We start from the raw sequence: 13,704 nt of genomic DNA, 5'->3' as shown, positions 1-13,704 counted from the left end.
GTCTCAGAGAGAGAGTTGCCCAAAGTGAATCAGCTAACAGGCTATGACTACTATAGTTTAAAATCCATGACCTTATCTATATTATGACCCTCATTATTCCATGACTGATCACACGTTGTTGTCTGTAGCCTCCATTTGGTTGGATAGGAGTTGAATTAGGGGACATGTGTAGGAATAGTGATTGGATGGTATGGGAGGGGTCTAAGGGAGGTGGGAATTGGTGAAAACCTCTCTGTATCTGGATTATTTCATTTTTGAGTCTAGAGAGTCATTAGCAACCTTTTGGTTAAAATCGCTTTGTTCCATAGGAATAAATTGTGAAATTTCACTTTAAAACTAATTACAGTAAAAGTATGATTTCATTTTTACTTTCATTTCAGAATTTTGGTTTTACAAAGAATGTTTCAATTTGGGCAGCTTGAACTTGGTCAAAATAATATACTTAATTTATCATTGTGTATGTTCAAGCTGAGCATTTTAATTTCTTGGTGAATACTGAAAAACTGAGTTTTTCTGAGTACTTGATTTCAAATAAGACTAATCCCACCCCCTCCATACACCCATTCACCACTGTCCCACCCACATAAGATGGTATATAATGAATCTGTTTCAAGTTATATTAAATAGCCTTACATTTTTTTCTATTGTAAAAAATAATAAAAGTTCTTTGTAGAAGTTTTTATAATTAAAAATAATGGGAGAAATAATATGAAAATAACATAGAACACCTCCTAAATAGAGTGTCTATTAACTGACTTGTAAAGGCTTTGTTTTTTTAGAGCAGTTTTAGATTCACAGAAAAATTAGGTCTGCAGATTTCCTACATACCCCCTGCTTCCATATGCAGAACCTTCCTTATTATCAGCATCCCCCACCAGAGTGGAAAATTTACTACAACTGATTAACCTACACTGACGTATCATAATCACCTGAAGTTAGTAATTTACATTATGGTTCACTATTGATGTGTATATTCTATGCGGCTGGACAAATGTATAATGACATGGTATTTTCATCATTATAGTATCATACAGAGTCTTTTCAATGCCCTAGAAATCCTCTGTACTCCATCAGTTCATCCTTCCCTTCCCCAACTCAGGCAACAACTGATCTTTTTACTGTCCCCATGATTTTGCCTTTTCCAGGACGTTGTGTCGTTGGAATCAAACAGTAGCCTTTTCAGATTGGTTTCTTTCACTTGGTAATATACATTTAAGTTTTGTTCATGTATTTTCATGGCTTGCTAGCTCATTTCTTTTTAGTGCTGAATAATATTCCACTGTCTTGATGTACCAGTTTATTTATACATCCACCTACTAAAGGACATCTTGGTTGCTTCCAAGATTTGGCAATTATGAATAAAGCTGTTATAAACACCCATGTGCAGATTCTTGTGTGAACATAAGTTTTCAACTTCTTTGTGTAAATACCAAGCAGTGAGGTTGCTGGATAGTATGATAAGAGTATGTTTAGTTTTGTAAGAAACCACCAAATTGTCTTCCAAAGCGGCTGCTTCATTTTGCATCCCTACCATGAATGAATGAGAGTTCCTCTTGTTCCACACCCTCACCATCATTTCTCGTTGTCAGTGTTCCATATTTAGGCCATTCTAATCACAGTACAGTGGTATTCCTTATTGTTTTAATTTGCATTTTCTTAAGAACATGTGATGTGGAACATCTTTTCATATACTTATTTGACATCTCTATATATTCTCTGGTGAGGTGAGAATTTCTGTTAATATTTTGGCATATAATTTTCTTTTTCTTTTATTTTTTAGATTTTATTTATTTATTTGACAGAGAGAGAGACAGCCAGCGAGAGAGGGAACACAAGCAGGGGGTGTGGGAGAGGGAGAAGCAGGCTCCCAGCAGAGGAGCCTGATGCGGGGCTCGATCCCGGAACGCCGGGATCACGCCCTGAGCCGAAGGCAGACGCTTAAGCGCTGTGCCACCCAGGCACCCCAAATTTTCTGATATGTTTATACATATCCACTAAATAAGTTGATTTAGATCATGATTATTTGACTTTCTCTTTTTTTGCTTAATAATATTAATTATAATTATATGTATTATAATTCAATTATAATAATTGGCCATTTTTATATATAAAAAATCAAATTATATATATCACTAACACAAGATAAGGCAGGGATGGTAAGGATGCCATGTATCTGCCCTCCCTATACAAACAGCAGTCTTCCTTTACTGCACGTTCTTTTCCACTGAACTCAGAGGAGGCCTCAGAATCTTTCTCAACAAAGGTTCTATGAAGATAGTACTATTCAGTTAGATGTGGAATAATAGACCACATTTTTCATGTCTAACCTTGAACCTGAGATGAGGGTATCGAGTGGCTTCAACTATCAGAAGCAAATTAATAATGACAATGAATCATGACAGATTATTACTACCAGGCATCTGACACCATAGAGCCTGACATAGGTACTTGTGGTATTCTTACCCTGTCCCCTCTAGCAAAATATGACATATCACTAATGAGGGGTTTTACTTCCAGGCTAATGATCAGTTCACTTTGACTCCGTGTGTGATACTTGCTTGTGAATGAATAATCCCCCTGAGTCTAATTAGGTTGGGTCTATTCTGTATGCTTTCTGTTGATAAGCGACCTTCCAAATGTCAAGAACATTCCTATAAATTGGAGAACAACTAAGATGAGAAGCAGAAAGAACAATTTTGAGGATATGCACTAATCTCTCTCTCCCTCTCTATTTCTCCCTGTTCCCAGAATCAGATGTTGCTGACTTTGATGGCCGAAGCTCCCTTCTGTATAGGTTCAATCAGAAGCTGATGAGCACTCTCAAAGATGTGATCTCTCTGAAGTTCAAGAGCATGCAAGGAGATGGAGTTCTGTTCCATGGAGAAGGTCAACGTGGAGACCACATCACCCTGGAGCTCCAGAAGGGGAGGCTCGCCCTGCATCTCAGCTTGGGTAGGGTCAGGCTTTGTTCCTTTCCATGTTGAGCTATCAGGAACCCTATTCTGTGGTGGGCCACAGTTTCTTATTGCCCTTGTATGTCAGGTGGAAGTCACTGGAATACAATCTAAGTGACATTTTCCCCTTTTACATATTGGGGAAGAAAAAATAAACATTTTGTGAAAGAGTTAAGCCATAGAAAGCATTCTTTGAAACAAGATAATATTGGTAGGTAGGGATCACTACAAGCTCATTGATATATATATTTACTTATATTAAATATATATATTTATTTACTTATATTAAATATATATACTTACTTATCTATCTATATTTATCTATCTACCTATTTATATATATAAATACATATATATTTACTTATGTATACTTATATATAAATATATATATATATTCACTTATCTATCTACTTATTTATCTGTTTATCTCTTTTAATACTATTTAACTTGAGCAAGTTTAACACACATGCACACATATTTTAATGAAGCTTGCTCACAATCTATTCTGATTGATACATTTATGAAAGTTCAGTCCCAAGGGAAAAATGGAGAAGAAATATTTTAATTTAGTTTTGTTTTTATTTATTTATTACTATTACTACTACTACTATGATGATGATGATGATGATTTTAGTTAAGGAGAGAGAGGGTCATATGTATAGTGGAAAGTCTAAGTTTTTGGGCATTGCCATGTCTTGGTAAGGGAAACACTGTTTCCTTTAAGTGCCCTGGCTGTGCCAGGGGGAGCTCTGACTTGCCAAATGCCAGCTAAATTAGTACAATGTCCTGCCTCCTGTGTATTCAGGACACCATCCTCCCCCTGTGGGTTGGCATCTAGCATGGCCTGCTTCACCACAGGTAGGCCATCATTGTAATTTCCTTGTAATCAATTTCCTATCCCAGCGAAAGAGAGAGAAGGGCTCAGCCTCCTTTGTATGCTCAAAGGTAGTTTTGAAGGAAGAATGAACCAAGCGCTGAGGGCAGGGAGCAGAATTCCCAAAGGTGCAAAGGCAAACCAAAAAGTTCTTCCATAGAAAAAGAAACAAAAGAGAGAGAGAGAGAGAGAGAACCCAAGTTGAATAAAAAGGAGTGCCATTCTTTATGAGAATGATTCCCTGCCTTTCACTGATATTTGTTAGTATTAGGGGTGAATATTGTACTTGTGGAAGAGAATTGCCACTACGTATTTGCTATCAAAGTAAAGAAGGACAATCGGCAGAACTCAGTTTGTAAGTTTAAGTTTTTTCCCAGTTTAACTGGGAAAGAGCTCAGATAAATACATTTTCACAATTAGAAGGAGAGACATAAAAATGAAGTTTAGTGTGGACTCACCTCAAATGCCAAACAACATAAGTCTTTATTTTGAGGCATTTCTGAGAATCTTCTTAGCCACCATGGTGAATATTGGCAGGGAGAACATCTGGAATCCCAAGTTTAATTTATAAAATTGACATCTAATGCATTAAATTAAATATACACCAAAGGCATATTTAGAAGCAGAATTTTACCCAGAAGAGAGCAGTAAGAGGATTTGCTAGTAACATAACTGATTGTATTAACATAACTAAAGAAGAAACTTATCAATGAATTATCTGAAGGGCCAGCAGACAAATATTCAGCAAAAATGCATCAGTTCATTAGCTGGTCTTTAATTTTCAGGAAGGGGATATGGATGAATGGAGTGCAGTCCTGCAACTGCATATGGCTCAGAGAGCATTGTGCCTTGTGAGTGAAGTTACGGTTACTTGTCAATAGCAGAGCAGGTGTCTTCTACTAGTAACACTGTATCTGCCAGTGACAGCCATTTATATTCCCAATGAGATATGCCATTCCCCTTCCAAAGCTCTGCTCCAACATGCGCAATCCAATGTTGTAAACCAGTCTCACTCACGGTATTGCATGATGGAAAGGTGGAGGTGTGGTAATACAACAAATATATCTTAATTGCAGACATGTGCTAGCTATTTGTTATGGAGAAAGTTGCACAACCCAGAAGACTCTGTTTACTTATGTATAATCTGGGGCTAAGGAATAACTGTCTTGCAGAGCATAGACATGAAAACCAAAAATAATATAAATGAATATTCTATGTCAGTAAGTAAACATAATGAAGTATCAAAAAGAGAAGCTCTTAATATTCCTCATTTATTTAACAAACAATAACTGAATGTCCTGTACTCTGTGCTATGCCAGTCTTCCTGAAAAGAAATGGTATATGAAATGACTAGAACCTGCTCCTTGTTGTGATACATGGAAAAGAAAAGTCTTTTTCCCCCCCAGATTCCATGTTCCCTGTATTTCTAATCATGGTGGTGACAAAACCTCATTTAGTGAATGATTCAGTATTAAGAATATGTTATTTCAGTATTCTGCATAGTTTGAGAATTTTTTCATCTTTTTCATCTGCTTGGAAAGTGAAATCCTGTGGATTTGAGTGTTCCCTGTACTTACTTGTTTGAAGTAGCCACCTAGGTTTCTTGTAAATTAGTACAAATCTTCACGTTTCTTCTCTAGAGTGATGCTGCCACATATCAGTTCTTTAGCCCTTCATATCTCAGAAATAGCCAGCAGATCTCTGAAAGCGCTAAGTTAAGGAGAAAGGAGGATGATAGTTGCTTTGATTTTCTCATAATAGAAAATCTGTAATGTAGGTTGTGCAAGGGAAAGACAAAATTTGTTCATTGCTGTAGCTCCAGAAGTTAGGAAAGCACCTGCCTAATGTAGGCACTCAAGTTAAAATAAGTACAATGGAAAAAGGGGTTTCCATCTCAAATATCAGGGCCTGACATATTATACATTGTTAACTTTGGGCTTGCTCATCCCCAAGACTGTGCTCCTGGCTTCCCCATGAGCCTCTCTCTCTCTCCTATGATGAGGCCCTGATATTTACAGAATACCCACAATGTGCTAGTATCCTATCCAATCCTCAAAACAGCCCAGTTAGCTAAGTAAATATTAGCCCCAAATTACCTATAAGGAATATTAGGCTCAAAAAGGATAAACCATGTCTTCAATTTACACAGCTAGCTATTAGGTATGGCCACTATTAAAATGTAGTTATATCTAATCATTTTTTACTATTTTCTTCAGATTATAAAATATATGTCAATTTTAGAAAACCTGAAAAAAAAAGTAATTATATTTAAGGAAAAGAAAAAATGTCACCTGAAATCCTACAATTTGGTCATCTTTCCTATTGATATTTTTGTATATTTTTCAAATGTTTTTCTTAATTATTTACATGAAATTTTACATATTATACAAAATTCATGTTCTTTCCATGTTGCCACACAGCTTCCAAAATGGAAAGATCTCATATTATCCATGATCATGTGTATCTTTTTAAAAAATTTTATTTAAAATCAATTAACATATAGTGTATTATTAGTTTCAGAGGTAAGAGTTTAGTGATTCATCAGTTGTGTATGACACCCAGTGTTCATTACATCAAGTGCTTCCTTAATGCCCATCACCCAGTTACCCCATACCCCCACCACCTCCCCTCCAGCAACCCTCTGTTTGTTTTCTAGAATTAAGAGTCTGTTATGGCTTGTTTCCCTCTAGGATTTTGTCTTATTTTATTTTTCCTTGCCTTCCCCTATGTTTATCTGTTTTGTTTCCTAAATTCCATGTATGAGTGAAATTGTATGATAATTGTCTTTCTCTGATTGGGTTGTGCTTATCTTTTAATTTTTTGAATTTTTTTTCAAGAAGTTACTCAATAATGGAAGGGAAAAAGAGAGGAAGAAATGGATGTGAAGAGGAGGGGAGGGAGGGGGAGAGAGAGGCAGAGAGGGAGGGAGGGAAGAAGGAGGGAGGGAAAGACAGAAAGAGAGAGAGAGAGGAAGGGAAGGGAGGGGAGAGCTCGGAGAGGGAGAGGGAGAGGGCGGGAGGGAGGAAAGGGAGGAGGAGGGAGAGCGAAGGAAGGAGGGAGGAAGAATCTGAGAATCCAAGTTAGTGGGCTAAAGGATGGTGCTAGGCCAATGAAGAGGTAGTTTTTCCCTTCCCACATCCCATGGACACTCCAGCATGCATCCTTTAGCGACAGTTCTCCAGTGTGCGTCCCTTATATAATCTGACTTTACAATTCAGCAATTCAGGATAGGAGTGGAGGGGTTCAGCACCATGGCCAGTTGCCAAGGCTGGCCTTTGGATCCACTTTGGCTGTGGTTCTTTTTAAGTGATACTCTTTGCTGTCTGATTCATTGCCAATTACCCCTACTGTGGCTGACTTGGACAGGTCAGTTCTATGGTGAAATTGACCTAGGTCATTCCCATTTAATTAATTTCTTAGGGAAGAGCAATGATTTTTTTTTCTTAGCAGTACTAATGGGGAAGAGATTTCTTCTTTCAGTCGTTCCTCTTCTCACTTTGTACACATCTCATTCACACCACTTAGGGCTGTCTGCCCTCTGCAGAATTCCAATGGCACTAACCCATACATGCAGGTGGGAGAATCAAAGAGCAGATATTACATGACTGAGAAAGTGTTGTAAGAACTAAGCAAGACATCAATAGTACATGTAGGTCATGCATCCTTGTGAGAGTTCAGTGCCTTTGAAATGAGGCAGAATGTGCAATTGCAATGAGTACAGCTGTAGTAAAGTGAGAATCTAGAAATAGCATAAACACATGCACAGCAATGCCCACGGGGAGACAAGCATAGGGTGCAGAGGCCAAAGTAGTTGAATGAATAATCAACTCATTGTGATATCATGAGATACTGGTGAAAGATCCGCACATTCTCCAAAAAGTCAAATGGACATTTACATTAGCTCTTTTGAAATCTAGACATTTGAATAAGCCAATGCACACATATTTATAAAATGTTTAACATGTTTCTGAGTTCGTACTGAATACTATGGAAGACATTTTAAGTGTTGCTGTTTTTTGAGAGCCTACACTTGAACACTATACTAGATATATTAAATATGTATTCCATTTAAAATCACATGGAAGTCCTACAAACTATATCCAAACCCATTTTACAGATGAAGGAACTAATGGTCAGTGATGTGCAGTCAGTTTCCCAAGATCTCATAATTCCATTATTGTTGACCTGAGGTTGGAACGCACTCCAGTCCTACCCTAGTGTCCTGACATTAATGATTAAAATGTTCTAAACCTTTATAAGACAATTGCAGTTTAAATATCATGAAGTCCATGTTCATGGTTAAATTATGACAACGGAGGGATCAGGGTGGGGAAGAGGAGCCCAGAAAGGCTTTATGGATGAACCCTGACTTATCTGGACATTTTATTATAAAAAGTGTAGGAATGAAGGTGTTTCAAAGTGTCAGAGGGTCAAGGTACACCCCATTTTTCATAAATTTTGTCATTAATGTAATAGGAATTTATTGAACAAGTACATTAAGTCAGGTGCTGAGCTAGCCACAGATGGTTAAAAGTTGTATTTACCAGTCCCTATCTTCAGGGAGTTCTCAACCTGGTAAAATAATTATTTCTATTTACATTTTAATTTTGTAATATTAATTTGAAGCATATGATTATATATTATCAAAACCATATACCATAACTGTATTGAGATAGCATTTTTTTAAGGTAGTGAAGTCACAGAAGATGGATACAAATCAGAGGCTGGACTTTAGCAAACACCCTAAATCTGGAGAATGTTTTATTGAATGAAATTTAGAGATTTCCTAACAACTAAAGACCTATATTTCATTGCTTTAGTGATACATAAAGATATGCTCTGGTTTGAGTGTCAAACCCACTGGAATCATGTTGCTTGCAATTAGTTTCTTACTTTTTTTCAGAAAGTCTCACTTGGGCACACAGGAGAATATTCATTAGCCCTGCATCTTTCCAAGCAAAGGTCTTTACAATACTGGATAACCTATGGAGTTGAAATTTGCCTTCTTATGCTATAGCTTATGCTTCCCCCTTAGCATTGCCCCATTTTTCTTTTCCACAACTTTCTGCTTTCCATCCATCAAATTCTTTCATGAGACTCTTCATTCCTGCTAAGCTAAGCTACATAACTTCCATGTGTGTATGGTGGGATGCAGATGTTCAGAAGGTAAGAAATGAGGGTGAATGGGAGTATCATTTTTTCCCAAAAAGGTAGTGGTGAGAATATTAATGTTGGAGTCAGAGCTTGGTTGTCCCCCTAATTCTTTGTGTTCTTGAGTAAGTCATGTGGCTTCTTTGACACAGCACTTTTTGAAGGGTTTTGTTCAGGAAGAATTGAAACAACATATATAAAGTGCTCACTTTATGTGAGAAGCTTATTAATATAAGTGAATACCAATATTGATAATCTGAAAAATTAGAAGTGGAAAGGTCCGTTCTGAAGGTCAGATGTGGGCAGGCTTTGGGAACTTCCATATGAGTGCCCACCTATTTCATTGATAGTAAATGAAGCCCTCTCCACAAGTGACTTTTTGCTGAAATACAGTCTTAAACAAGAGTTCCCATTCCCTTTTGTTCAGGCTATCTGAAGTTCAAAGATTGTGAAAGTTAAAGTGACATCCATGTTTGAAGTGTTAAGATAAGACCAAGCAAGAAGATCTAATCAAAGAAGACTTTTGGGTGAAAACACTGTGATATGTATGCCCTTAGATGGAAGATGTTAGTTTTAAGGGTGAAGAAATTGACATGCTTATCCACAGTGTTTTGGTGGGGGAGAAAGATGAAAAATTAAGTTAGAAATATTTTGGAAACATTTCAAGCTTCCCGTAAAAATTATTACTTGCTTTAGGGCCTTGAGCAGTATTTTACATTGTTCCATTTTAACTATATCTCAAGCCACATGAAAACACGTTTTTATTCAATTAGTAAAATGTTGTTTTTTTTCCATAACGTGTTCCTGACTGAAAAGGTAGCTTCTGCATATTTTTGTCTCTGACCTCTACAGTTGCTCATGGGAAATTTTATCTTGCCTTAAGAAATTGGAAACTAGTTAGAGCTAGTAGTTGGACATCACTTGCCACTGATGTAAAACTGGAGTTATATATGTTCGATTAAAGAGTTTGATAATCTCTCAAGAATTAAGTTTTTCTTAATTTCTGATAATGAACATTTCTAGTAAGATAGAACATTTCCTAGAACTAACCTTCTTCTTTCTTCATAGTAACACCCCTACTGTAGCTACAACTGAAGACATCCTTCTTGATTAATTTCAGAAATTCCCTGTTTCCGTACTTGTTTAAGCAAACTGATTTTCACTCAATTTGTTTTAATACAAGATTTCTAGTGTTACCATGGGGTAATTGATGGAGGAGTGGGTGAAATTTCATTCACATCTGCCGTTTTTTTTTTTTTTTTTTTTTTTGTTAATTAAAAAGTAACTTGTACTGGAAGGGAGAGTCCATCATTTACACATCTCTCGTATCTAGTTTTCAGTGAACCAACTATGCAGGATAAGGAATTTGTTTTTAATGAAGTTTATTTATTTTTCCCATTATGAAAGATAGTTATGTCCACTATAAATACAGAGAAAGCAAAAAAGAAAAAAGAAAATCAAAGCTTCTGTTAATATTTTAGTAAATGCATTCTTTGGGTTATTGTCACATAGTGCTTATCTGTTTCTTTTCCAAAGTTGTGATTTAGTTTTTATATGTACTTTTCTCTCCTGCGTTTATATATTTTAAATCAGGAAGGTGTAAACTATTGAATATCCCTTTTATTAGATGTTACCTTTTAATTTTATCAAAAAATGAAAGTCGCTACTGAATATACTTTTGAAATAATATAAGTACTTTATAAGTATTATTTAGATGTCTAGGGAACATTCTATCTGCTGATTCTGCCTGTTTATTCAGAATTTTATTTTTTTCTCTCTTTCCAAATGTTTGGACTTTACCTCCAATTTTTAAATTATTAGACATTTTGGGGAAAAAAATCACCATATTTCAGCTTGTTTTCTTAGAAGAGATTTCCAGAATGCTGGTTAGTAGATAAAATGTTATTAACAATTTTTTAGTCCCTCAATACTTATTGATTTATGTTTTTTTAAAAAAATGGGAGGATTTTATTTTGCATTATTTTGGAGGCAATAAAAAAGACTTGGCTAAGTAAGTCAGTAATGTAAAGAAGGAACAATATTAATTCATTTTTGAGGGAAGGTCAACAAATTTCCATAAATATTCATGAAAATTTCATAACCTATTTTGCATGAGAAGATAAGTGTGTTAATTAAGGCTCATGTTTTCATTAGATGCAGTAAGAGGGAAGTAGCTGCCTTTTATTTAAGAAGATACACACTTTTATTCCTCTGAATCTTAGAATTATCAGTGGGATTATTGGATGGAATAGCAAACTTGCTGAGGCAAGATTAGAGTGTGGGAGAGGAAGGTCAACTTTAACCTTGATGAGGATGTGGATGGGGTTATGAATGCTGACTCTGCTTCCTCCTGCCCAAATGTTCTGAGGCATGAAGAGTATGGTGATAATGGTGGCAGTGAACGGCAGTAGAATATGGGGGCAGCAGTCAACTTGGAAATTTAGAGCTTGAAGTTTCAGGATTTAAAGATACCAGTATGCATGTGTGCAGAACCTCAATCTGATCAATGTAACAAATCAAATCATCCGATTTAGTAGTGTTTCTTATTACATTTGAAAGTTATACACCTGGTTAACTTAACGAAATCACCCAAGGATTTAAAAACAATGGACTTGGGACAGGTAGTTAGCCATTTAAAGAGATAAAATAAGGGAAGAACTCTACCTTATGTCATATACCAGAATAAAATCCAAATGAAATGAAGTGGAAGAAAACGGGAGACTTCTTTAATGATCTCAGAAAGGGAGAGCATGTTAAACTATAATATAAATGCATAAAATAAGTCATAAAAGAAAATGATATCTTTTTCAATAAAAGAAGGTCTGAGTGATAAAAAATTAGGAAAAAAAAAAAAACAAAGAAAAAAGCCAAAAGCAAAAGACAACAGCAAAAAGATATTGGCACAATTCATGTTACAGAAAATGGACTAAATAGAAATCGATAAGAAAATGACAGAAAAAATAGGCAAGAAATATGAGGAGATAAACATAAAAAAGGAAATAAAAATGAAAAGATTTTCAAACTCATTCACTTTAAGAGAAATGTATATTAAAAAACCTAAGAAATATACTGTTTTTGCCTATCACACAGGCAGAATTCCAAAAGCTTGAACGTATTTTCTTGACAAGCCTGTGGAGAAAAATCACTTCATAAATTGCTCGTAGGAGTTTGAATAGGCACAACTTCTGTAGAGGACAATTTGGCAGCACCTGGCAAAATTGCAAATGTGAAAACTTTTGACCATTCGTTCCTTACCTAAGAATGCATGCTGCCGAAAGCCTTGCGCACATCCAAAATGATGGCTACACACAAGGCATTTCAGCAGTATTAGGTATCAACAATAGATAGAATACCTAAGTATTTATCCACAGAAAACTGGCTAATATCACATACATCATTCAATAAATACTATGCAGCTGCAAAAAAGAATGAGACAACATTTTATATACTGATGTAAGAAAATTCCCAAGATAGATTAAGTGAAAATGAAAAGGTACATAAAAATCTGCATTGTATTTCACCATTAGGGTAAAAAATTAAATGAGGAGAAATAAAGAATACATGTCTTTGCATATATAGAGTCTTGCATATATATTTTGCATTTATAAATTGCATATATAAATAAAGTATATATGTACATATAAAATATATATATACACAAATACATATATATATATACACACACACACACATGGCTTGCATATACCTAATTTTTTTTTTCTGTAAGGAGCAACAGGCCATTAATAACAGTGATTACCTATAGTGGATGTATGGAAGATTAGCATATGGAGGCAGGGATGGGAGGAAGATTCATTACTATATGCAAAAAGTTAAATAAAAAATATAGTCACTTTGACCATTTATAATTAAATTCATCTTTTGAAGCTGGAATAATAGCATAGAAAATATTTAAATATTTGGTCTTAATCATTATCATTGGCTCTCTGAAACTACTCAGTATATCACTAAAACTCACCAAAAACAACACATAGAATAAATACGTAGGGAGAAAGGATGTGATTCCTTTTCCTTTTTTTCTTCTTTCCATGACTTACAAAGGATTTACGTTTTCAAATGTTTAATGTTTCTGACTTATTGTTAAGAAATAATTGTTAAATGTCTTTTTCCCTTTTAAGAAGAAAATTGAGGCGCACATCAATGTGAACCCTCTAATACTAATTTTACTTGGCTTATTACCTAGAACTGACTGTTTGTAAGACACACTAAGTTTCCTTCAATAGTTCATTAGCTCTTGGACAAATTTTATTTTATAAATAAAGGGTGTGTGTGTGTGTGTGTGTGTGTGTGAAGAGAAAGGGAGAGAAAGAGAGAGGGAGGTATTCTTGTTTTTCTCTTGTGTGTGTCTCATGGCTGGTACCACTTTCCACCGACCTGCTCAAGGGAAAAAACAAAACAAAACCCTAGAGGTCATCCTTAGGGGAGTCTCCCTTTATCACCTGCCCTCCAATAGCCAAGTGACAATATCCAAGAGAGGCCACCACCTTATTATCATTTGGAAATCCATCCTTCCTGCCCTCTCTTTACCTAAGGCCCTGGGGCTCCCGACTCAATTGTTGTTGGTCTTACTGCCAGCCTTGCCTTCTAATCAAATTCTCATACAGCTGCCAAAATAATCGTTTTTACATAAGAGGAAGTAAACAACAAAAGAAGTTAAAGACTGTCTTCTCTCATCCTCGGTGTAATTTGGGTTCTTACTACATTTCT

The 13,704-nt window shown here is 35.7% G+C and overlaps 1 protein-coding gene across 1 annotated transcript in view; it reads left to right on the top strand.

Moving 5' to 3' along the window:
- The window catches only part of CNTNAP5 (contactin associated protein family member 5), a 773,827-nt gene that overhangs the window by 346,564 nt on the left and 413,559 nt on the right, over positions 1 to 13,704 (top strand). The window contains exon 5 of the mRNA XM_087853915.1: positions 2,749 to 2,952. Within this exon, the coding sequence (XP_087710041.1) occupies positions 2,749 to 2,952 (204 nt within the window). The remainder of the gene's footprint in view (positions 1 to 2,748; positions 2,953 to 13,704) is intronic.

Source organism: Ursus americanus, chromosome 1 (genome assembly GCF_024610735.1).
Source record: "Ursus americanus isolate L20-20 chromosome 1, mUrsAme1.1.p, whole genome shotgun sequence".
Lineage (NCBI taxonomy): Eukaryota > Metazoa > Chordata > Mammalia > Carnivora > Ursidae > Ursus > Ursus americanus.
The sequence above is the reverse complement of the archived record's forward strand: the minus strand, read 5'-3'. Positions and strand labels throughout refer to the sequence as shown.